The sequence below is a fragment of the Misgurnus anguillicaudatus genome, chromosome 2, assembly GCF_027580225.2.
Source record: "Misgurnus anguillicaudatus chromosome 2, ASM2758022v2, whole genome shotgun sequence".
In the NCBI taxonomy this organism is placed as follows: Eukaryota; Metazoa; Chordata; class Actinopteri; order Cypriniformes; family Cobitidae; genus Misgurnus; species Misgurnus anguillicaudatus.
Window position 1 is genome coordinate 43,986,479 of NC_073338.2, and position 26,672 is coordinate 44,013,150.

The 26,672-nt window shown below is 35.4% G+C and overlaps 3 protein-coding genes across 7 annotated transcripts in view; 1 reads left to right on the plus strand and 2 right to left on the minus strand.

The window, feature by feature from the left end:
• The window catches only part of LOC129443004 (prolyl 4-hydroxylase subunit alpha-1-like), a 131,230-nt gene extending 125,499 nt beyond the window's left edge, over positions 1-5,731 (plus strand). For 3 of the 4 annotated variants that reach the window (XM_073856184.1, XM_073856205.1, XM_073856203.1), the window contains 4 exons: positions 4,764-4,802; positions 4,894-4,962; positions 5,032-5,128; positions 5,274-5,731. In XM_073856184.1, the coding sequence (XP_073712285.1) occupies positions 4,764-4,802; positions 4,894-4,962; positions 5,032-5,128; positions 5,274-5,344 (276 nt within the window). In that variant the 3' untranslated portion in view covers positions 5,345-5,731. Of the gene's footprint in view, positions 1-3,783; positions 3,961-4,074; positions 4,128-4,230; positions 4,328-4,615; positions 4,667-4,763; positions 4,803-4,893; positions 4,963-5,031; positions 5,129-5,273 lie in introns of all 4 variants that reach the window. The other variant, XM_073856192.1, reaches the window with a different exon arrangement.
• Positions 5,732-9,882: 4,151 nt separating this feature from the next.
• LOC129441415 (ETS domain-containing transcription factor ERF-like) lies at positions 9,883-13,065 on the minus strand. Of its 2 annotated transcripts, none has more exons than XM_073871412.1 (5): positions 12,937-13,065; positions 11,239-11,470; positions 11,035-11,149; positions 10,879-10,909; positions 9,883-10,696 (listed from the first exon to the last, which is right to left on the minus strand). In XM_073871412.1, exons 1-5 carry the CDS (start codon positions 12,992-12,994, stop codon positions 10,416-10,418), a joined length of 717 nt encoding a protein of 238 aa, XP_073727513.1. In that variant the 5' UTR covers positions 12,995-13,065; the 3' UTR covers positions 9,883-10,415. The 2 variants fall into 2 exon arrangements, with proteins under 2 accessions (XP_073727513.1, XP_073727511.1); XM_073871410.1 differs by having other exon boundaries at positions 10,879-10,942.
• A 3,899-nt stretch (positions 13,066-16,964) lies between these two features.
• Positions 16,965-26,605, minus strand: pip4p1a (phosphatidylinositol-4,5-bisphosphate 4-phosphatase 1a). Its single transcript, XM_055203407.2, has 7 exons — positions 26,344-26,605; positions 22,555-22,742; positions 20,758-20,864; positions 20,485-20,590; positions 20,273-20,325; positions 20,027-20,117; positions 16,965-18,223 (listed from the first exon to the last, which is right to left on the minus strand). The coding sequence occupies exons 1-7, from the start codon at positions 26,459-26,461 to the stop codon at positions 18,080-18,082; spliced, it is 807 nt and encodes a 268-aa protein (XP_055059382.2). The 5' UTR covers positions 26,462-26,605; the 3' UTR covers positions 16,965-18,079.
• Positions 26,606-26,672: the final 67 nt, after the last annotated feature.

A 26,672-nucleotide genomic window follows, 5' to 3' on the forward strand; every position in this document is an offset into this window, starting at 1 on the left:
GATCAGTTATTTCCATATTTAATAGCATTATTTCAAATTAATTAAATTTTAGTTCGGATTTATGGTTTACTTTAAAAAAAATTTTGTATATTGTAGCTACACTACCCCCTCTCCCCTTTAAACGCGGGTCATGTTTATAATAGTAGTCTTGTGGGGTGGATTCGTTTAAACTAATGTAATCGTCTGCTTTAAGCCAGGTTTCTGTTAAAGAGAGTGCATCTAAGTTTTGGTCAGTAATTATTTCATTGACAATGGGTTCTTTATTGGTAAGCGATCTAATGTTAAGAAGGCCGAATTTTAACATTCGAGGTTCATCTGTAAACGTATTGTTTTCTAATTTTATGTTAGTAAGATTTGTACGAGACGAGGTAAACGGTGCTCTGTATTCGTTTGTTCGAGGAACGCACACAGTTGAAATGTGTTGATACTCTGGTAAGATAGACTCTAAGTTCTGGGATATATGTGATCTTGACATGTCAGAGCTACTAACAGATGGACGGGTAGGCCGATCTATCTGTTTCCTGACCTGGGCCCTGGGTAGTCAAACTGTATTAGAATTTAGAGTATTGGTCAGATTTCTAGAGAGTATAGCATTTCCTTCCGATGACGGATGAAGGCCATCTCTCTTTAGCAGGTCAGGTCTCCCCCTGAAGTGTTTCCAATTATCTATAAACCCTACGTTATGCTGAGGGCACCATTTTGACATCCAGTGGTGAAGAGACACTAATCTGCTATAAGTTTCATCACCCCGGTAGGCGGGGAGGGGACCAGAGCAAATTACATTATCTGACATTGTATTTGCAATTTCACACACCTCTTTAATAATATCTTTGGTGATCTCTGACTGGCGGAGTCTGGTGTCATTTGCGCCGGCATGAATAACAATTTTAGAAAACTTACGCTTAGCATTAGCCAGTACTTTAAGTTTGGATCTAATGTCTGACGATCTGGCTCCCGGTATACAGTCAACTATGGTGGCTGGTGCCTCAATGTTCACGTTCTTAAGTATCGAGTCTCCAATAACAAGGGCACCTTTAACAGATGTCTCAGCCGGTGTATTGTTTAGAATGTCGAATCTGTTAGAAACTACTAGGGGGGACTTCGATGGGCATCGAATATGACTACGCCGCCTGACAGTCACCCAGTTAGTCGGCCGTGTTAAATCAGTTGCCGGAACCGGGCTATGTGTGCTACGCGTTGCCGTAGGCGCACCCGAAACAGTGTTTGAAACATTAACATTAGCATTAGCGGTCTTACTGTCCTCAACGAGCGTTCGGATGTGCGCTTCTAGTTCTGCAACCTTCTCCGTCAGCCTTACTACTTCAATACACTTAACACATGTAAACCCCTCTGTGCTGACGGAAGAAGCTAAACTGTACATGTGGCAAACAGTGCAGGTTACAATGACAAGCGGAGTCTTACCGTTTTCATTTTGGGCGATGGCGTCTCTGTTCGCCTGAACGCGGTCCGTGAAGCTGCATCGAGACCGGTGCTCGCTCCCTGGCTGCCTTGTACGTCTCCGGGTGTCAGGAGCCAGGGTAATGTGAGGCCTGGTGCTAATGCCGGGACACAACTCCTCCACAGCTTCCCGCTCTGGTGAGGAAAGGTCTGAAAAACATACATCGGATGAGTCCGCCATTAGATCGAAAAGGAAGGCAGATTTACAGTGAACAAACAGTGAGGAAACGGTAAACAAACTTCAGCCGGCACGTTTGTTGAAGCTAGCGGGCTATATGCTAACACTAAGTGTTTACCAGTGATAAATCGATTTAGTTATAAATACTGTTGAATAATCGTCACGCTAAATTATTCCTAAGATGAACTAGTAAGTTATATTATATAGATAGTAACAAGATAGTAAGAAAATAGGATTTGGATGATGAACTCGACGGAGCTCCGATAACAGTGTTGCCACTCCACTCTCTCTTGCGTCTCTCTCTTGCGTCTCTCTCTTGCGGCAAGAGGGAGAGAAAAATAAGTCTGCCCGCAGTTGGAGTCAACTTAATTTTATAAGTTGTGACAACTCATCTAGGTTGACTTGACTTGTAGATCTAAGTTGATTTAACAAAAAATTTTGGGGCAGCAAAGTATTTTTTGCAGTGCACCGGCCGGTACTGTTTGGCAGCCAGGCAAATTCAAGGAACTATAACCAGTTATAGCCAGCAGCCATATCACCCTGTAGCCCAAGACAAGGTTACCCACTGAAGCTAAGCAGGGCTGAGCCTGGTCAGTACTTGGATTGGAGACCACCTGGGAAATCCAGGTTGCTGCTGGTAGATGTGTTAGTAAGACCAGCAGGGGGTGCTCACCCTGTGGTCTGTGTGGGTCCTCACACCCCAGTATAGTGACGGGAACACTATACTGTTAAAAAAGCACCGTCCTTCGGATGAGACGTTAAACCGAGGTCCTGACTCTCTGTGGTCATTAAAAATCCCAGGATGTCCTTCGAAAAGAGCAGGGTAGTGACCCAGCATCCTGGCCAAAACTTACCTGTTAGCCTACTAATCATTCCCATATATACTAATTGGCTATATCACTCGGTCTCCTTTACACTAATAAGCTGGTGTGTGGTGGGTGTTCTGGTGCAGTATGGCTGCCGTCGCATCATCCAGGTGGATGCTGGAAATTGGTGGTGGTTGAGGAGAATCCCCCTTTCATATGTAAAGTGCTGCAGAAAAGTGCTATATAAATGTAACTAACTATTATAACTAAAACCCCATTCACAGCAAAGTCCCAGAAAATTTTCCGTAAAATTGACAGTGAGGGCGGCTTCTGTGTGAACACAAACACGTCCCGTAAATGTTCTGGGATTGCTCCTGTTAAGAGGACCTATAACATTGCTGTGACATCCATGGAAAGCATTCTGTGTGAACAAGCCGCAGAAACCGTGCCGTAAGAGGTGGGCCGTAGTAAGGACGCGTGTGTCTCGCAACCAGAAGTATGTTTAGCTCTTAGACACAGGGATTTAAACGGATAATATTCAAACTTCATACGCTGTGGAAAAAACGACGTCACACGTCTTTACGGGATCTTTAAGGTATGTGTGTGAATGCAAGCAGAGATTCCGAAAAATTATTGGCAATGTGAATCATCCAAAAATTAAAACGTATTTTCTGTAATCTCTGTGTGAAAGGGCTAACATGATTTTTCACAGTAACTTTAACTTACTGATACACTTTTTTGCTTGTTATCAGAAATAATCTACTCTAGAAGACTCTGTTGTTATTTAATGCGGAAGTCCACCAAAAGTTAAGCTTTTGAGCCACAAAAGCCATTGGTTTATGTTGTTACCGCTGAAACCATCTATAGGCATGAGACTGCATGAAATCACGCTAATATTCACTTAATGTAATATTGCTTTTATATAACAGGTACCTTGTGTTTTGGACAAAATTTGTCCCAGTTCTGTTTTACATAAATTTCACCTGTCCAATCAAATCAGAGAACCAGATTAAATTAAGGTAATTAAATCTGAGGCATACATTTACTGCTGTCTTTTCTTCTTCTTTTTCCCCCAGACCCAACAAATGATAAAGTTAAATATTTATTGAAGTCGTACAAAACCATTCAACAATCTTCAATTTCATGCTACCCTAATATATTCAAACTGAGTACAAAGTCACATAACACCTATGAAGCATTGTGCAGGGGAAATGTTCACCAGAAGGCAAGTACAATTTTTCAAGTTTAAACCATTATTTGGCATTAAATTGCAAACAATAAATGTAAAGCTGCTTTTATGTGTTAATTGGTTATTAAAGTTTTTTATATTTTAAAAACCAGACCTCCAGGAGGCAGAGAGCACTGTCCTGTAGGTACAGCACAGGTGGAGGAAACCCCAGACTGATTCTGGCCCCACTGAAAGAAGAGGTGGAGTGGAATGAACCCCAAATCATCAGATATCATGACATAATATCAGACAATGAGATTGAGACCCTAAAGAATCTCTCAAGACCTTTGGTGAATATCTAACACATGCACAAAACATTAACTCACAGACATTTTAATAATAGATGTGCTGGGTTTCATTGTATACATACATTTGAGGATTTATTCTTGTTTTGTGACCTGTAGCTTTCCAGGTCTAGGACTAAATCAGGCATCTCAAATGCCCTTGTTTCTCAAAGGTAATAATCATGTTATTACTGAGAGGGAATTGTTTAAAGAGTTCAACATTTATTTTGTTTAAAAAGTGGGAGGAAAAATCAATTTTCAACATTTTATTTTCAGCGGTTTCCTGGATGAAGACGACACTGTGGTTGTTCGAGTCAATCAAAGGGTCGCGGATGCTACAGGACTCTCTATGGAAACAGCTGAAGGGCTAGACGTACAGTCTTATTTAAAAAACTTCATGTTTACAGCGTGCGCATATGGCACAATTTCTGTTTTGCCAACTCTTTCACTGTCCTAGTTCAACGCATGTAAACCTTTGCAAACATGTCTTGATTACATTATTAACAAAGCCAACTTGCATGCTGTATCTTTTGCCACAGTATACAGTTTTATATAATGATTATATTATATAATAATTATATTTACCCATTACCTTAACAAAACAGTTGTAAATATAATTTTTATTTTAATCAGAACTCATGGGTGATGCAATCATTTTCAGGTTCAGAATTATGGGATTGGTGGCATACATGAACCACATTATGATGCAGGGGTACGATCTTTATTCTGAAATTATTTTTTTATTGAGAGCTTGATTACATATTGACCAAACTATTGCAAGCTAATCTGAAAACAAATTCATCCCACAGTTTGACAAGGATGAAAGGATTGCTACATTCCTAATATATGTAGGTTAATACAGGTACCACCGTCTGAAAAAATATTTTTGTCTGTGTTTAAAAATCCATATAGAAATTTATTGATATGCTCCTCCTTTAGATGAGTGATGTCAAGATTGGGGGGGCCACTGTGTTTCCTACAGTTGGAGCTGCACTGCAACCTAAAAAGGTAAACCCTCCACACAGTATATTACTGTTATTGCGGTAAAATCTTTACCACCATTCTGTGCTCTTTCAGGGTTCAGCTGTGTTTTGGTACAACCTTAAAAAAAATGGTGATCTGGATTTAAGGATTAGGCATGCTGAATGCCCTGTCTTAGTGGGTAATAAATGGGGTAAGTTTTAATATGAATAATAAATATCTGTAATATTTTAAAATTAAAAGTCCCTAAAAATTATTTTGTATTTTAAACTTTGTTGTTTGTGACACTGATTGAATGATCAAGCATTTCTTATTAGTAAAATATTTTTTTTTTTTAGTGGCTAACAAATTTATCCATGAGTTTGGGCAGGAGTTTAGGAGACCCTGTTCATTGTCAAAGTGGGAGTGAAAGGCATCCTAATATACAAGAAATCTTTATTTTTATGTATCATGTATATTTATTTTCCCATGATTTGTATACTACTATACTGTATGATCTCTTTAATAAATTACAAAGACAGACAGACAGTCAAGCAGATAGACAAAAATAATCAGTAATTAATCAAATGAGTTATTGATCAAATGTAGACACTATTAACTGTAAAAGAAAATATGAAGTATGTTATAAAATCTTTTCATTAAATGTGTTATCAGACAGATTGTTTTATTTTTTTTTTAAATGGTTTGCAGACAAAATACTTTTTAGATATATGTAGTCCATCTTCTATTTATGTTAAACCGTACAATATAAAATACATAATGTACAGTGCTCTGTATAAATGTGAACCTGACAAAAAATAAAATACGACTAATTCTAAAATAAATCTTAGTTGTCTTCCGATATGTTTTCTTAGTTTTTGTCTGGTTGTAATGCAGTGAATCTGTTGTGAGGCCACATTGTGGTTCTTTTTCTAAAAATAGGTGCATACCTGCCAAAAGAAAACACAAAAATGCCTACAGAAATATACATTGTTGTTAATGATCAATTTAATGTGTGTTACATTAATTGCTATCCAAAAGTGGATTGTGGCCACTTCTTAAACCTCAAAAGGACCTATCACTGAAAAATGTTTTAAAACTGTATTTTTTGTCCCTGGGGTGGTACCCTAAGCCAGTGGTTTTCAAACTGGGGGCCGCGAGATGGTGCCAGGGGGGCTCCAGTTTTATGACATTTTATGAAATACATTAATTTATCATGAATTCTGTGTAATTAAACCTAAAAAAAGGCTACTAACCAAAAGCTCTGCTTTTTTGTATAATTTAATTATTTTTTTTTTATTAAAATGTTGAGCTTTAGAACAGTTTTTTGTCACAAATTTTCTTTGGGGGGGGGGGGGCCGCAAAGGAATGCTGAAAAAGTTTGGGAACCACTGCCCTAAGGTACCGTTGTGTACCTTTACAGGTATACTAAACATAATACAATTTTGTATGTTTTGGGGTACATTACTGTACATGAAGGATATATTGTGTACCTTTAAAGGTTGTATCTCTAAATTTTAACTGGTATAAAATTGATTCTTAACGTACACAATAGATCATTAGGGTATAATATTGTACCCCAAAAGGTACAACTTTTAAATTTGTTGTATACCCATAAAGGTACAAAAAGGTACCTTTGAGGTTACCACCCCAGCGACAGAAAAGACACATTTGTGTACCTTTTTTCTAATAGTGAAAGAAGTGTTGAACAAAAAACTCTAAATGGTTTGCAGACAAAATACTTTTTAGATATATTTATTAGTTCATCTTCTATTTATGTTTAACAGTACAATATTAAATCCATATTGTAAAGTGCTCTGTATACATGTGAACCTGACAAAAAATAAAATACGACTAATTCTAAAATAAATCTTAGTTGTCTTCCGATATGTTTTCTTAGTTTTTGTCTGGTTGTAATGCAGTGAATCTGTTGTGAGGCCACATTGTGGTTCTTTTTCTAAAAATAGGTGCATACCTGCCAAAAGAAAACACAAAAATGCCTACAGAAATATACATTGTTGTTAATGATCAATTTAATGTGTGTTACATTAATTGCTATCCAAAAGTGGATTGTGGCCACTTCTTAAACCTCAAAAGGACCTATCACTGAAAAATGTTTTAAAACTGTATTTTTTGTCCCTGGGGTGGTACCCTAAGCCAGTGGTTTTCAAACTGGGGGCCGCGAGATGGTGCCAGGGGGGCTCCAGTTTTATGACATTTTATGAAATACATTAATTTATCATGAATTCTGTGTAATTAAACCTAAAAAAAGGCTACTAACCAAAAGCTCTGCTTTTTTGTATAATTTAATTATTTTTTTTTATTAAAATGTTGAGCTTTAGAACAGTTTTTTGTCACAAATTTTCTTTGGGGGGGGGGGCCGCAAAGGAATGCTGAAAAAGTTTGGGAACCACTGCCCTAAGGTACCGTTGTGTACCTTTACAGGTATACTAAACATAATACAATTTTGTATGTTTTGGGGTACATTACTGTACATGAAGGATATATTGTGTACCTTTAAAGGTTGTATCTCTAAATTTTAACTGGTATAAAATTGATTCTTAACGTACACAATAGATCATTAGGGTATAATATTGTACCCCAAAAGGTACAACTTTTAAATTTGTTGTATACCCATAAAGGTACAAAAAGGTACCTTTGAGGTTACCACCCCAGCGACAGAAAAGACACATTTGTGTACCTTTTTTCTAATAGTGAAAGAAGTGTTGAACAAAAAACTCAATAAATAAAAACTCAAAATAATAATCCATTATTTGATGAAAGTCTTGATCCGTGCCTCTCTTTCGAAGCACATTCTCTGTGTCTGAACTTTTGTTTAGCAGTTTTGGGGTGTTTAACTATAAATACAGTGAAATAACAGAAACAACAGTGATATTCACACCAAGAAAGTAGAGGAATATATTTCTTCAGGACACTTAAACTATATGACACAAGTTATTAAACACTTATGGGCTCTTTTGAAGCTTGAAGAAGTGGTGACTATTCACTTCTATAACTAGACAAACCTAGAATGACAATAAAAAAAGGTTTTGAAGAACAAATAAAAACATGAGGGTGAGTAAATACTGACAAAGTTTTTAACCTGCAACTTTTACTTTCACTTTTAGTTTCTGCTTTTTTATGTTCATTCATTTGATCATTTGATCATTCACTTTTACTCTTATTTCTATTATTCTCTTGTATTAATTTAATAGTTATTACGTTTCTTAATATTGTTTAACCCTAAGTTTACTTCAATATTTTTCATGTAAATGTTAATCTATCACAACAAAGTATATATTGTTGGAAATGTCTAAGAATGTAGTTTTCATATTTCAAAACCTATTAGCAGTAATAATAATGCAGTAACTTATTCATTTGTGACAAAGATTTTTTATAATTTTATGTATTAAAAATAATACTGTATTGCATTTTTTTATTGATTACAAATAAATGTAGACTGCTATAAAAAATTATATTTTCACCTCCAGACACTTCCGTAAAAAACGTTAAAGGAACAGTATGTAAGAAATGTATATCAATTAATCATAAAATGGCACTGATATGTCACTAGACATTAAGAAATCATTTTTATTTCAAATACTTAAATCATTGACAACAGTAGTCTGGCCAGGATATTGTCATTTAAAAAGAGTTGCAGCCCTCAACTGATGTTTATGTTTGTGTATTGGCCACCAGCTATGTGATTGCAGTACCAGTTTTAGCCACAAGTTTTGTGATTGTAGTACCAGTTTTAGCCACAAGTTTTGTGATTGCAGTACCAGTTTTGTCCACAATCCTACATACTGTTCCTTTAAAGTTTCTTCTTTAAAACAAGACCAAAATTATGCTTCTAAACCAAATAAATGCCAGAGTTATATTAATTTGAAGGTGAACGTCACCTTTTCACCACCCCCCAAACAAAAAGGGCTGCACCAGTTAAAGGGTTAAATTTTATGTTAGTGCTGTGCAAGGTATAATAATACCTGCTAAATCTGCTTTTAGTCAGACAAAGTTATAGTCAGATCATCGACAAAGCTAAACTGAGCATTAAAGCAAAGATTATTCAATAAACCATCTTTATTATATTTACGTCACTTTGTCTCCTGCTTGCTGTTTTTTCCTTCTCTTGATCTGCGTCGTGGAAGATTTGAGGTATTAACTCACAACAGAGTTGATATTACAAATTTAGTCATTTCCTGGCAGAAAGAGAGATCCATAGTTGGATCTATCATTCTCAATTTAAATATTGCTTGGTTAATTTTAACCCAATATGGACACATTTTAGAAATAACACATGTTATGGATTAACCCAACATGTGTTCTGTACAATATTTACCCAGCATTGGGTTAAGAATAACCCAGTACAATGTGGACTAGGCCTTAGTTTAATTTGGAAGTATAACTAGTTTTAACAAACATGCATTACTAAAATCATTACTTGTGTGCATTTTTAGACAAATCAAAGGGCACTGATGTATTATAAGATATGTCAGTGCAAGTTGTTTTCAGTTTGGACAGCTCTTACATTTATTTTAGTCTAGGACTAGTCTAATCCCTGTCCAGAAACCCCCCGAGTGTGGGGAATATTCAAGCCATACAATGTTTACTTTTATTCACAAACTTTTATTATTTTTCTGTCGTTCATAATATTATTTATCATAATATTTTTTCATGTAGAACATGTAAATCTACTCAGGTAGTCATCCAAGGTCTTCCATGTGAAGATATCCAGATATTCTGGGTGGAAATGTGAATGTCATTTAATTTTGAATTTTTGTGTTATTATTGACCAAATGAAGTGCAAACACTATTAAGTGTAACAAAATATGATGTAATGAATTCCATTTAATGTATTATTTCACAGGTATTTATTGGTTAATCTCTTTATGTTAAACAGTTGTGAGGAACTGGAGACATAGAACAAGAGAACCCATGCGCAGACGATATAGGGGAGAGAACACAGAACATTTATTATAAATAAACATGAAAACAAAAGCCCGCGAGGGGGCAACAAAACATTAAACTTGAATTACTAACGCTGACTCAACAAGAAACACTCTGATGAAAACATTACTTAAATGAACACGATGGACAGCAAAACATGACATGATACAACACAATGATCCAGGACAAGAGACAAGAGGAGATTAAATAGGGAAGCTTAACGAGGGTAACACAGGTGCAAGGGATAAACTGATAATGAATAATTAACAGGGAGAACAAGGGGGCGGGGACTAAAGACGAGACACCAGAGGCACATGCCACAATAAACAAGGCATGGCCTCCACATTAAACAAGAGACTGTCAGAACTCTGCCATCACAATAAAACATAAATATAAAACCAAACTCTCGTGGCAGAGTCCTGACAACAGTATAGTGTCAAATATATAAAGTGCTCTATTGTAAACCTGTGAACAAGGACACAAAATTACAAAAACAAGAATAACACTAGTAATAGTAATCAAACCTATCTTTTTAGATACAAGCCTATGAGTCCTCATAATATACATTTTTTCAATGTTTTTGTCTTTTCGTAATCCAATGACTCTGCTGTGAGGCCACACTGTGCGACTTTTAATTGATCAGTAGTAAAAAGTTTGGTTACATTGTAGGGTGGAGTTGACGGGTGATAGACAGGAGAACTCTGAAAGATTTGCGCCCGATGGAGACTGTCCAGAAAAAAGGGAAACTGCCTCTCGATTGGATGTGCCTGGTGAAAGGAAAATGGTTTGGGGAAGCAGTAGGGTTGCAGAAGTGGATGAGAAACTGACTGCACACCTGCCAAAAGAAAACAAACATGCACACATAAAAAAATAGACAGGGTTAATAAAATCTAATATAAAAAAATTAATAATATTGATATAAATTGCCCGAGTACTCAAGTACTAGCATGCCTCAAATGTATTTGTAATCTGTTTTCTTAATTGTGTGTTTGTAATCTTCAGCAATGACACTCTTACCCAAGTCACTAGCAGGCTTGTAGATGGACAACTGTGAAGAAAAGAGCGGGAGAGACGTTGTAGTCTGTAGTTGAGAAGATGAAGAAGAAATATTTTTAAATGAAAAATGACAATGTGCAGTTTAATAATGATAAAATAAGCACTTTTACTTTTTACCTGTGAGCAGGTCGGAAGACTTGGGTAATTCACCAAGATCAATTTACTGAAGTTAAACTTGTAGGTAAACCGTTTCCCTTTGGTCTTGTGCAAAATTCGCTTATTATAATAATACCTGGTCATAAAATAGACATAAATGTAGATCAGTGTCATCACACAAACAGAGTACATAAAAAATGGGTATGGATCTATCTGTGCGTGTACCTTAAAGCTCTGCTGAGTTTGTCGTAATTCATGTGTGGCTTGCCCTTCCTCTCCCCCCACAATTTAGCTAATTTCTCTGGATCTCTGATCACAAATTCCCCCCACTCGCTACCCCATGTGATAGCTCCGCCCTCTCCACGCCCCAGCAGCTCTAACAGGAAGTGCCATAACTGCACCTGCCGTGAACCTGAAGACCAAGCTGGTTTATACGCCCAGTCAGGAAACAACACTGCTGAGAGAATATGATATGTTATTTAGCCAATCACTATATTGTTTGAAAGATAAAAGCATGCAATCAATAAAATATGACAGATGGTAAAAATCATAATTAAAATATAGCCGAACAAAAACAATCCCTGTAAGGTTGTATCATGTAGCCTTTAATCGTTGATAAATACTCTTAAAAATAAAGGTTCAAAAAATGGTTCTTTGCAGCAATGCCACAGAGGAACAGATTTTGGTTCCCCAAAGAACCTTTCAGATAAAGTCTACAAGAACCATTCTTGTACATTCTGAAATCTGTACATTACAAAGAAATTGTCCCAAGGACATCTTTCATCTGCAAAAATAACAATCAGGCCTAATAGGCTATGTGTGGAAGATTCACAACAGGCTTGTATTTAATTTTATTAAAAAAACATTGGATTTGGCAAAAATAATAATAATGCACATATCTTTTATAATTGTAACAGTCATATACTCATAAAAATGAAGTTCAAATAAGTAGTAACATATGAGTAATAGTAAGAGCTAAGATTAAATATATATTTCAATTGCCTTCATAATTATTCGTACATTTCTTCAAACATAAATTGTGGATTAACTATATTTTTATACTGAAGGTTAAACAGCTTCACCTCACTGTCAGAAAAAAGGGTTACAAAAATAGTCCCTTGCTGTCACTTGGGCAGTACAAAGTACACCTTTGCAGCTAAACAGTTCATAATAGGACCTCAGAGGTACACTTAAAACAAACGGTGCTAAATAGCACTAAAAGTGTTTTTTGGCTCGAAATCATAGAGGAACCATTTTCAGTGCTATATAGCACTGGTGAAGCACCTATGAAGAACCACATGGGGGTCATACAGCACCACCACATATGGTTCTACATAGCACTATATGGTTCTACACAGGTGCTACACAGGTACTTTATCGGTGCTATGGCAAATGGTTCCTCTAATTACGAGCCAAGAACCACTTTTCGTGCTATTTAGCACCGTTTGTTTTTAGAGTGTACATAGTGTTACTATAGAGTGCATTTTAGTACATTCAACGTGCATTTGGCACCAATTGTATACATAAGGTACATATAAGGACCTTTTTAAAGTGAACTGCCCCAGTGACAGGTATAGGGACATCTGACAGTGCATTTACAAAATAAATATTTTTGTAGGCCTATAAGTTTATAGTTGTGAAAAAGTTGTGGATCTTTGAATTCGAAACCAGCTGTAGGTAAAATAAACTTGTGAACACACATACACACTCACATGCAAACACATGGTTTCCATAATTTGTGGGGGCATTCCATAGACGCAATTGTTTTCAAGAAACATAATTCTGTTTGATTTATAATCTTGTTTCCTCATGGGGATCTCAAAATGTCACCACAAGGTGAAAAAAAATACTGGTATTCCTATGGGATACAACTTAACAGGTACACACACACACACACACACACACACACACACAAACACTTACTTCTGTTCCAGTGAGTTGAAGGAAAGTAACCAAGAGAGGAATTACAGTTGCACCCCATCTGTCGGATATAATTTAAGTTATCACATCATATTCTCTGTGTTAAATTCAATAAGTTAACAATAGGGAGTTAAATGCGTTTAGGCAATATTTGAGTTATTTGACACCTGTGCCAAGCCATTTAATAATGTTGTTTGTGTGGTATTTTGATACTTTTCATTAAATTAAAATGTTAACTTTCAAATCCATGTGTTTGTTTATTTCTTGTTAAAAATAACGCGATTATATAATTGTTGCATCCAAATAATGCTAAATAAACAAGACTGTTCCCTGCTTTATAACCGGCAGAAAAAAATACATTCAAAGCGAAAGATTTATAACATTTACATCAATTTATTACAAACTGTATTAAACAATTGCAGTTCTGTCTTTAAAAATAAAATACAAAAAAATCAAATTATATTTTAACATTTTAAGTCCTAAAAAAATAAATAAAAGCTTAGATTAAACTAAAGAATTAACTAATATAATTCTAGAAATATGGATAAATCATAGCAACCACTTAATACTCTAGGCCTACCTTATCGAAACTTTACTACTTTACCTCTTTAAATCACTATAAATAAAATAAACTACACTTCGTTTTATTTTTTAGATAAAAACATATGTCCTGTTAAAAAAAACTCTTACCTGTTCAGTAGCCTAATGATGCTCTCCGATGGAAGAAAGATAAGAAAACATCCGTAACTCCTTTCTTTGTTTATCTTTACTTTTTATCTTTCTCTGTCTTTTAACATTTACTTTAATTGCTGACTCTCTCTCCCCTACCCAAACTAAAACTTGATATCCTCGCTTTCCTTTTATCAGGCAAGGGGATGTTTTGTATTGGATGCGCTTGAGGATTTGGTTTAAACAGGGTGGGGGTGGTGACATGTAGGATCCATTTTATACATCCTAAATAATGTTATATTGTATAATAAATATTAACAAACCATATTAACAAATGGTTGACATTAAATGACAATATACATACATTTTCCCAACGCATATTTATGTGTAAATTAGTGAACCTGATGCCTTTACAATGTCTAAACGTTTACATTTTCTTTCAAAATAGATATTTAAATAAATAAATAAATAAAAAACAATCATTATAAACACAAATTAATTGCATTTACACTGTCTAAACTTTTACATTTTCTATCAAAATAACCACATATTTACAAAAAGAACAATTATTATGAACACACATCGAAATATATTTTTTTCAAATAATTTATTCATTATATCGATTTTATTGTTAAAACTTTTATTATAGAGGTGAAACAGCGAGAGCACGCACGCACGCGCACACGCACACACAAGTGTGACAGGCGACACCGGAGGCTTTTAATTCTAGTGTACACACAAATTCTGCACCAGACAGACATCAATAATTCATGTTGTTAACTGAGTTGAATGTTATGCTTTTAGCCATTGAGCTGTGATACAGTTACTCTCACCTTACTTAGTGTGAAGTGTTTTGTGAAGGAATTACAAAGTCCTTTTTTATTTTATTTTATATTATATCAGTACAAAAAACCGTTTGGTTTGTTTAATGATTATGAGGAAGGGATTAAAAATATCATGAGTGTGCTATATAAACAATGGAAGTCTATATAGAGAACCAATCCTGTTTTGTTTATATGAGGATTAGGTGGTCTAAAAGAAATGTTTGTTTTAAAGTGGATGGAGCAAAATCTCCTTACAGGCCTTCCTCATCAGATGATCTGATCCCTGTACTCTCATCCCACTCTCCATCCACATCTTCTCCATCTTTCTTGTCTCTCTATCCTGTTAACAGCTGCTTATTCCTGTTCACGCTGAGAGCGGCTTTTCAGTTTTAATAGTGTGAGTGTATGTGTTTAACAGGCATGTGTGTATGTGTAAGGTCACAGGGCTCATCTTTAAGGATGAATCCTGTTATATGCTGGAGGATAAAAGGCTCTGCTGTGTTTGTGCAAACTCAGTAATCTCAGATCATGATAATTCCACTGGGAACTCGTTCTGTCCTTTGAGACATTGGAAAGGCTTCTTTGTATATTTCTTTATCATTGAATTTATGTTTATTATATGGAATTATTATTTTTATCTCAATTTATCTTTCTTTCATTTTTAATTAGTGGATTAGAACTGTAAAATTATACTGTAAAAAATTGCACTTATATTTTCAAGTATGATCTACTTGGATTGACTACTGATGAGTTGCTGTAACTTATAAAGTTAAATTAGCATAACTTATTTGAACCTTATTTATTTACAGCATCACTGACTCATCACTGGTCAAGATAATAAAATAAAACTTGAAAAGACTTCCAAGTTATTCCAAGTTGATTAAAAAAATAAGTACATTTTTTACAGTGCACTTTTCCACCCTAATTTTATTGCAAAATAATATTATGCAAATATTTTATTAAATTATTATTTATGCAAACTTATTTATATTTTATCTGTTATGTGTTTATCTGTTATCTGATTAATATTTTTTTTTGCAGATACAATTTTTTTTTCAACTTCACTTTAAGTAAAATTTTTAAGTTGAAAAAGCTTAACAGTTAAAGCAATTGTTAAAAGTTTTTTCACCTTACATTTTTCACTTAAAGTGAGAAAGTTTAAGTTGAAAAAACTAAAATTTTTAGGTGCTACGAATTTAAGTAATGTTTTAAGTAGATCAAACTTTTACTTTTTAAAGTGAAGATTTCAATATTTGTCACTTGCTTATTATATATTATATCACTTATATAACAAGCCAATATTGAGGCACAAAGTCTAAGATTCAAACTAAATAAATTTAAGACAAAATGACAACCTTCAAAATTTATTTTTGCTATTACAGTGGGGCTCGAAAGTTTGGGCACCCTTGGTAAATATGAGCAAAGAAAGCTATAAAAAATAATCTATAATGTTTCTTTCATTTAAGCTTTTAAAAAAAGGGTGAAGGGTGTATTACATTACGAAATAAATAATTTTCTCTAATTCTCACTGGGCATAAATATGGGCACCCCTTTATTTAATCCCCTTTGCTACCTCCATTTGCAAGGATACCAGCTCAGTCTTTTTCATTATGTCTGAAAAGGTTGAAAAATTAATGGCCGGTGATTATTATTAATATTTAAATATTAAATATGAATATATTTCTTATTAAAGTAACTTTAACTCATATTTGACTGGGAAATTAAACAAATTGGTGCATTTACTAACTATCAGTTTGTTATATCTGCCTTTTAATGTTTTAGATGGTTTTAAATTGAATAAAAATCAGAGAATAAATATCGGCCGATCCATCCATGCATACTTGTTCACACTGACGTTATTGCCATTAAATTTGAACTACTCATATTTGGTAAAAGTGTACATTTGTGCAAGAGTGGATGTTTAAATATGCATTATATTATAATTATAATAGAGATAAGAATGTATATATGATATTAATATCAAACACTTCATCCACAGTTGTCTCATTCTCTGGCTTCGTGAGATCTCAGCTTTGAGAACTTTGTTGTCGTCACTACCTGATTCTCATTGTGAAGCCAGAAATCTCTCTCTCTCTCTCTCTCACACACACACACACACACAGGAGCTGTGGTTTCTAAAAGGTTTCTGTATGTTTCCCATTATCTGTCTTTGTCGAGGAAAGTAATATATCCGCTCGAAACAAGAGACAAATGGCCAGACACTTTAAGTGCCAAAAAAATGCAGCATCTAAAAGAGTGAGTGGATGTGATGACAAAAACATGCACCTGAATAAGACACCGAAAAGCCTTTCTGTTTTCACACTTTTATAGCTTCATCATCATCATTAAAATCATGTTTAATCATAATCTCATGTGTAAACAAATTCAGAGGAGACCTTATCATTGGCCTGCTGCTTTTTATAAATAACATCCTAACCTCTTGGGCTTCCAGACATTTCTCTCATGAACACAGAATCGGATTCTCAAGTCCTCTTTTGCATTTAGGCTCATATTTTTACTGCACATAAGTTATAAGGAAACTGTAAGGAAACCTCTGCACAAACCTTACGACTTCGGAGAGAAATTGGATATTGGGAGTCCAGAATCCAAAGCTATCAGCTGATTAATCTCATTAAGATAATTTAATCAAAGTTATACATCATCAACCTCACAGATCTTGAAAAATTATTATTTTTATCGCACAAACACAAGCTGGGTGTTACATGACCCCTCTGACCTTCAATGCTTGTTTTTCTACTCTCCGAAGGTGCAATTCATTGATGTTGATTTTATTCTGGTCATTATTATCATCAGCAATTGTGATCAGCGATTATTCAGTAGTGATTTTTCAAATTAAATAAAAACATAAAAATAAAGGAATCACAGCATGTTAGGGCTACAGTGCAACGTTCAGTCATTCATGAAATAAACAACAAATATTTACAAACAAAATTCACAATCATAAAAAAATACTGTTTTCAACCTTCACAACTAAAGACAAAGGGGAGAAGAGTGTGTGTTTGAACGCATGTACACTTTAGATTCGAGTTCATGAAAATCCAGTTACAGAAATGTCTTATAATGCTCCTTTATCTGTATACCCACATTATAGAGAAAGTATGAACATCCTGTGACAGTATGTAAAATTGTGCATGAAGTTATGAAATGGCGACCTCTAGTGGAGCTCAACCTGTACCGATTCATTAGGAAACTACAGACCTGTTAATATTGTGTGTCTGGGGCTCAAGCAACTTTTCAATGTTTCAATATCCGAGAGCATTTGTCCTGTGTCAGTGTGTGCACATGTTTGTATTGTAGTGTGGTTAATTTAAGACATGTGTGTGTGCGCATGGAATCATCTGTGTAATGTAACAGCACATTTGCGTGTAACCATGAGCAACAAGTCAGTTCATATTCACGGATGACAAGACATCCAGAGAAAACCAGAATAAAAGTAACTTTAAAACGCCATCTTCTTTGTCAGAGTAGCTTTTAACCACTTGTTTCTCGATTTGACTTTTACTCTTCATTACTGCATTCACAATCAAGAGTTGATTCTCTCCTGCTCTCTCTTTCTCGTGTCCTGTGGCCTTTATTTTACCCACCACCACCCTTCATCTCTCCTCCGCCAGCCTTTCTTGTCTCTGCTCTCTCTATGTGAGGTTGTGGAGAGGTTGGCTGACCCGCATGCAGCTCCAGTAAAGCGCCCTGGCCAGCGTCAACACCACCAGTAACAATGCTGCCGCCCAGGAGGCGTAAATTCCTCCGTACACACGTGCTTGGGACCACGTCCCTGCCTACAAACACACAGAGAAACAGAAAGTTGTGTTATTGATGAAACTTTTTAAAATTCTGTATTTAAATCTGAAACTATTGCCTCTCTACTGCCACCTCTGTTTGAAACATGCAATCGCTGGGTACTAAACATACTTTACGTAATGATGTCAAACTGAACATTTCCAAATTATTAATCATTATTATAAGCTTGTCGTTGTAAATAAGGGAGATGTAAGAAGAAAACTTTTTTATATATTTGCACTGATTTTATTTTTATTTAAATTAAAAAGTTAAAGAAAAGGCTGCATAACAGCTAATTGCAAATAATCGCTTGCAGAATAAAAGTTTTAGTTTATATCATATATGTGTGTGTACTGTGTATAATAATTATGTATAAATAAATACACACACAAGGCTGTATATTATTTTTAAAAAATATGTGCATATATTTATTAAGTTAGTGATTAATCACAATTAATCGCATACAAAATAAAAGTGATTTTTTGCATAAGATATGAGTGTGTGCTGCGTGTTATTATTCTGTATATATAAATATACACACATTCATGTATGTATTTAAGAAACATTTACATGTGTATATTTATTTATATTTGTATATATTCTATATTATATATGAACTAAAAATGGATATATAAATAAAATGTTATGAAATGTATATGTCTGTATTTAAAGGCGGAGTGCACAATGTTTGAAAAATGCTTTGGAAAAAGAGAGACGGGCCAACTACCAAAACACACTTGTAGCCAATCATCAGTAAGGGGCGTGTCTACTAACCGACATCCTTGCCGGGGTTGCGTATGTGTGGGGCGGGTCTTTTAAAAAAAGGCCCAGATTCTATTGGGGCAGGGGCGTGTTTGTTTAGGTGATTTTAAATATCAACATTGGCTTTCAAACATTGTGCACTCCGACTTTAACTATACATAATTATTACACACAGCACAGACACATATTATGCAAAAATGCACTTTTATTTTGTATACGAATAATCACGATTAATTTTGCACAGCATTAATATTTATATATCATATACATTTTTTAAAATATTTCTTAAATATATACATGCATGTGTGTGTATTTATATATACATAATTATAATACACAATACACATATATATATAATGTAAACAAAAACTTTTATTCTGCAATCAATTAGTTGCGATTAGTTGTTATGCAGCCTTATTTAATAGTATCAATAAAAACCCTTAACAATAAGAAATTGACAGACATTTGTTATAAATTTAATTATTTTAATTAACAAAAAATAATAAACTACTTCAGGGGTTTTCAAACTTTTATGTCAGCTGAAAATGATTTACTTGGTGTACTCCCAAAGATTTTAAGTAAATATTTCAATGATTTTATAGCACATTTACATGTTTAACTTCACAAAACATTTATTTTTCATCCGTTTTGAAGTTTTTATCAGTATAATTTTAAATAGTTGATGTTATTATGACCTTCATTTGGAATTTTTATTTTATTTTGTACATAAAACGTATTCTGATATATTGTAGTGTTGTGAAATAGTTATGTCATGAAGATTAAACAAATACAATTAATAAGTGTTTTAGTAAGTGTTGAATTTTTTATTTTAAAATTATTTATTTACATTTTATGATTTAATTTTAACTGTTTTTTATCAACACCCTGCAATTTCCCTGATTAGAAACCCTGCGCTGGTTCATATATATTTGACTCTTATTTTGAAAAAAAACAAAAACAAATGTGATGTGCTGATTGTATAAAAAAATTCAAAATTCATTTGCTTCGTTTTTTAAATACACTACGAAGTGCACACTTACGATCAGTCCAGCGGCTGAAATGCTAAACAGCAAGCACAGCAGGTAACACCACAAACTCCGCCTCCTGGGGTATCTTTGGCCAATCGAAGATCTGGTAATAAAATATATGGGGAAGAGACTTGTAAAGGGAACAGAAACTGAATATGCAAAACCAGTTAAAGGTTAAATATGTCATTCCAGTTTCTAAACGCTGCCCTGTAAATTTGGGATGTTAACTTGAAAAGTGTACACCTGTGAAATACCCACACTTTTCTGCAATGAGGGCATCGTGCCAATGTCTTGTCGGTAAACTCTGTCCACTGAAATATTGAGAAAACATGAGAGCAGCTCGTGTGAGACAACAACATAAATAAAAACAAGTATAAAGAGTAATCTAATATTTAACTCTACAGTGAACCTTAGCCTAAGTGATGTCACCAGCGTAACACACTTTTTGCAAGTAAAATGTGTGCGTTTACCAAGAAAGTGTTGTTGCAATGTCCACAGGAAACTCTAGCACCAGCCGGCTGTGGATCTGGACTGGCTGGGCCGGGGTGGACGGGCCCCAAATTTATAATCCTCTTACTGTTTGATAGAAACAGACACAAAGATCATGCAAAGAAATTTATTCTTCAGAATAAGCAATTGTGTAATCAAACAATGTGAATGCTGTAATACAAAACAAGCTTTTGATTATATAATTCACTTAAATTTTTTGCATCCCATTTTTATCTAATTCTGTCTTATCTCACCAGTAGAGACGTGGGCAAGCGATCCTTTGGGATGTGACCTTGCAGATGAGAAGACAATTACAAGGGCAACGCACATATTTCTTCCCTGCAGGTGCATTCTTTATAGGCTGGAAAGAATGAAGGGGAAAAGAAAGAAAAAGAGAGAGAGAAGAGAAACAAAGAATTAGCTAAAGCTTTGGTTTCTCAAAGTTCATGTGCTCACAGGATAACAGTAAGTTGTGTTTGACTTAAAGGAACAGTTTACCTAATATTCTGGCATTCAATTTTTTTTATTTTATTTAAATTCTTCTATATAATAAAATAGATTCTAAACATTACCGAAAGTAATGAAACCACTTTACTGAATTTTCATTTTTTAGTAAACTATCCCTTTTAGTCAATTAATTAAGTGTTTTATACATAAAGCAGATGCACAAGGCAGATTTGATCAAACTGTATTTGTTACAGGTATGCCAATTAACCCATTTTGAATTTTTGTGAGAATACAACCAAGTAAAACATTGAATGTGTTTACCTGTACAGAATAAGCGGATAACTATCAAAAATCTGCTTATTATAGAAAACTTTTCATGCTTTTACGTGCAAATCAATAAACGGCTATTCAAAAATGTTTTGAGAAAAGTTTTTTCAGGTTTCTCGCAGGCAGTGACATCACCGCCGTTGGCACATGTAAAAAGCAGACGAGACATTTGTCTTTTAAACTTGTAAATGTAACATGAGCTTTCATTTTCACAGTTTCTCTTCAGTCGTGCAAAGACTTTTATGCTTACTTTGCGCTTATTCCGCGTGTGACGTTTATCTTTCACACGCGAAGACACGCGCACATGAACAAAACTGCAAGAAAGCCGGTGTTTACATGAAACGCAAAATCAGGGTAATGAGCAAAAATCTACATGTGCCGATCGGTTTTTGCTTATGCCGTTTATAGGCTTTTTCCTGATAAAAAGAAAACCATTTTACACGTTTATTATACAATCGGTCATTTTGTTATTTTAGGATTCTGAAGATGTATGTTAATGTGCCTAAAGAGATCCTGTCGGTGAAAAGCCACCTGAAGACAATTTTGTGATTTAATGTTTAAAAATGTAAAGAGGATTCTGTAAAGTTCTCACCAAGATGCGTACAAATGACACGCAGTGTGATTATCGTGCAATAGATACGCCAAATTCCGATTTTGCGTGCATATGATACGCCAGTCCTTCCCATTCACTTATATGGCGAATCGTTTTGTGACGTTTTATTTAATGTTTTCAAATTTGTTTTCTGTTTTTTAAACCATTTTCGCTTGGGTTTAGGGTTAGATTTCACATTTGTTTAAGCAGGTTATTTAATATACAGGTTTCTCTATGTTTTTATCTAGCCATGGTCGCTTGGAGTTGGGGTTAGAGTTGGGGTTTGGGTTAGGATGTCATTTTTATATAACAAAAAGTTGTTCTAACCCTAAACCCAAGCGAAAATGGTAAAAAAAAAACCAGAAAACAAATGAGAAAACAATAAATTAAACGTCACGAAACGATTCGCCATATAAGTGAATGGGAAGGACTGGCGTATCATATGCACGCAAAACCGGAATTTGGCGTATCTATTGCACGATAATCACACTGCGTGTCATTTGTACGCTTTTTGGTGAGAATGGGTTGCTAAAAATATAAGTAAGGTCATGTCAAAGATTGAACTGAATGTGAAAACAATATTTGAAATAAAACTTGTGCTCCTAATCTTAAAATGAGATTATACGAATGTTGGGCAAGGATTTTGCAAACAAAAAGTCACTACTTGTGCTCCATCTCAACTCACTGTTGCTTCGTTGCAGATTCCACACTTGACCACATGTTGATGGATTTTGCCCTCAACGCTGATGAGTGACTGGCAGACCCTACAGCTGATGACCGGGGCACTGCCACTCTCTGGAGATGTCAGGGGGGAGTACGGTGGAGGGTTCTCACCCAGCAACACAGGGGGTTGAGTCGGAAATGGTGGAAAACCTGAAAGGACATACACAACCACCCAAAGTCATCATTAACTTTTTTTAAGTGCATGCTCAAAAGTGTCGCTAGAGCTCTCCTTGAGGTTGGGGAGTGAGGTTTACTTTTACTGCACAGCTTACTAGCTGGCCTCCCTTACAGAAACTTTATACACAAGTTTCCTGCGTCAAAGTGGGCGCGTCTTCCGGTTAGTTGACAGTCACTAAAGATATAGCGATCCAAACTTGCTAACGTCTAACGATGTGGGAACACAACCTCAACGAAATAAAAAGTGTGAAATAACAGCAGTAGATGGTTGGGTACCGCTTATCCTGTGTTGGCTTCTTATCCACAAAGTGAAACGAGCACACAAACAAGTGTGTTTTGGGGTTGTTTTTAACTTTTAGTTCTTCAGCCATATTCTTTTTGATTCGTCGTATTTGGAAGGTGATGGAAACTGTACAACAGGAACACTTCGATTTAGTTTTAGGTTTATGTTCAAAACACTCGCGTTTAAGCCAATGACTTGGTTTATTACGGTTATATGTACAACCACGAACAGCACATGTTGTCCCTGAGCTCCTTAAGTAACGACATCTCTCATAAAGGTTTGCGACTTTAAACAGTCAAAAATTATCAGAAAAACACCTAACCTGTTCGCTATACACCACACAAAATACCATTGATATACTAATTCCGCCGCCTGGAAGTTTCACCCACTTTCTTTTTTACAGTAAATAGAGCCGCCATCTTGAAACAGGGGAGCCCTGCATAAGCGTCATTGTTCATTGTAGGCAATGGTGTAATGGAAATAAAATCACCATAAATCATCATGAATGCGATTTTTAGGTTTTCTTTTGGTTCGTTCCAACAGTCAGACATGTATTTAGCATTGAGCCCAGAAAAAATTTAAGTTTTGATACTTTGAAAATCTACTTTTTCTAACTATAATGCATAGTAAAAAAAAACTATAATGCATAGTGCTAGTAGGCCTAACATCCATACGCAGCACAAAGGTCCACCATCGAATTCGAAGTACAGGCGGAGATAGCAGCGTTACCTATCTACTTCCTATGACAAGACCCCTGTTCCAAGATGGCGGCGGTTTTGACGCATGCTTAGAACCCCAAGGCGACATCTAGTGTATATACCTATGCAGAAAATGGCTTAAAGGGGCCATGGCACAAGATTTTTTTTAAGATGTCAAATAAATCTTTGGTGTCCCCAGAGCACATATGTGAAGTTTTAGCTCAAAATACCATATAAATAATTTATTATAGCATGTTAAAATTGCCACTTTGTAGGTGTGTGCAAAAATGTGCCGTTTTGGGTGTGTCCTTTAAAATGCAAATGAGCTGATAAAATTCAAAAACTGATCACAATGATGGTGTTTGTTGTAATTAAAACTCAATTGTGCTTTTTTCTGCACTAAATGGTAGTGCTGTGGTTGGATAGTGCAGATTAAGGGGTGGTATTATTATAATAAGAGCTCCTTATGACATCATAAGGAGAGACAAATTTCAACAACCTATTTTTTCTTTTCCTTTAGAGAATGGTTTACCAAAACTAAGTTACTGGGTTAATCTTTTTCACATTTTGTAGGTTGATAGAAGCACTGGGGACACAATCATAGCACTTAAACATGGAAAAAGTCAGATTTTCATGCCATGGCCCCTTTAAGCATATATTTATATTGCTGTTCTTTATAGGTATTTTTATGATTATAAAGAATTTGTATAATGATTATGTTTGACGACGAGTGTTGCTTTATAAATGCATGTTAGAAACGACTCAAACAGTGATTTCAGATTGATAAGGACTTTCTACTGATCAAAATCTGTAGTACATGAAAAAGCTGTGCATTATATCTGCTGTGCAATTCAGAATCATTATTGGCCAGGTATTTGTGTGTTATTATCGCATTACTATAATATTTAATAGAAAACAATGCAATGTACAATGTACTCTTAATATAACAAAAAATAGGCTATATATGCCTATTTACACAAGACGTCAGACTAAGAAAATAGTCTGTTTGATGACAGACTTTTGACCCCTTTTTTGCTCTCCTGGGTCATCAGATCCCCTCGATTCTAACAATGGAAATTTCTGCTTTCTTCTTCTCAATGGTATTTCTTAGATTTGTTTTGTGACAGTCCTGTAAAATACGATGAAATGCTGCTTGAAATCCTTTTTATTTATTATTTGGCACTATATTATTATTATATATATTATTATTATATTATTTTACACTGAAACAGACTATTGGTGCTTGGTGACATTTGACAGTAATACTCCATTCCTGATTTTACTGTTGTTTGCACTATTACGTGGTAGCATTTTTAGTTATATTAAATTATCTTTATTTTGATAAACATGGGGGGATACATTTTGTCCCCACCAGAGATTAAAAAAAATAATTCATCAGGGATATAAAGACCAGAGGGGGGATAATCCCCCCAGCAAATCGCACCCTGGATATAGGCTTCAACAAAGTTTCTCTCAAACACTGAAATTTGCACTTTGTATTGCTGAAACAGTCATGTGTTATAGGCCATTAGGATTAACAAGAAAATCAGATTTGGTCTCAAGATCGGCTAAAAGAAGCTTTATAAGGAGACTGAAGAAATGCATGTGGTTATTAGTAAAGTGTGCGAGTTAAGCTGTGGTTGTGAGGGCCAAATGTCCTCACCAACATAGTGAAGTATCATAAGAACCAAATATTGTGCACATATTTTGCAATCTAATATAAAACAGACATTATATTATAGTAAAACAAACATTACTGTGTGCGTGTATATAGCTTTCGCTATGCATATGAAGTCAATTTGTAAAGATGTTTAAGTATTTATAACTATTTCCTATCAATATGATTTTTTAAGTTTAAGTTTTTTAAATGGTTAAAAACTGTTCTCATAAAACACACCTCATCCCAACACCACCAATAACACGCCCTTCAGTAACTTTCAATTGACCGCGCCCCCTCTGTACAATGATTGGCTGCTTTCTCCTCATCCAATCATTTTGGGCTTTCTGATTGGCCTAACTGTCTGTCAGTCAAACACATTGGTGGGGTGTAGCGGATATGGCAGATTACAGTGTGTAATGCCCAAATACTCTTGTTTACCGGTAAATGTGGACAAAATCTAAACAATGAACACTTTTGTGCAACCATACTCACATGACCATTCTTTGAAAATAATATCCTACTATTTAGCATCAGCAATAGACAAAAATAACACAAAAGAGTAACGAAAATCGAACAAGTCAGCCGTAGTGTTCATTCACTAGCGGTTTGATCTGCTGGTATTTGATGAATGACAAAAAAGCAATGATAAATATTAAATACGTAGTTATATCATGACGATGTGGATACATCACTAGAAGAACTGCATTATCTTGCACGCATCAGCTTCATTGACCGCGCGCCCACGCGCACGCTTCATCTGCCTCCCTGCTGTTCTCCAGCAGAAAATCATCCGTTCGGCTCATTAAAACCGGCGTGCAAAACCAAACAAATCGCCATGAACCATACAGCCCCTGTGTGATGCTGTAATGGATACACAGTTGTGCGCGTGTGTGCGAGCGGGCCCGTGACAGCGCAGAAACGCTCGGTACTCACTCTGCGGTTTGTTCGGTATGTCGTGCGGAATCGCTCTAGGAGACAGTCCGCCGTTACCGGTGCCGAGAGCTCCATCACCGAGATCCGAAAGCAATGGGGACCGCTCGCCGTCCGCCATACCGTGAGCGACGCGAAAAGAGGGGGAGCGGCGAGGGTGGAACGGGGAACGCGTATTGTTGTGCTACTGGAGAGCGTGCGTGGTGCTGGTCTGCGTCACTACGCTACGTCCGCTGCTGTGGCAACGCGTGTGCGCATCCGTGCGCCCGGGGGATGTATTGCATGATACCCCTGAGCGATCGTGCATCACAGGAAATCCCTTGTTGTTTATT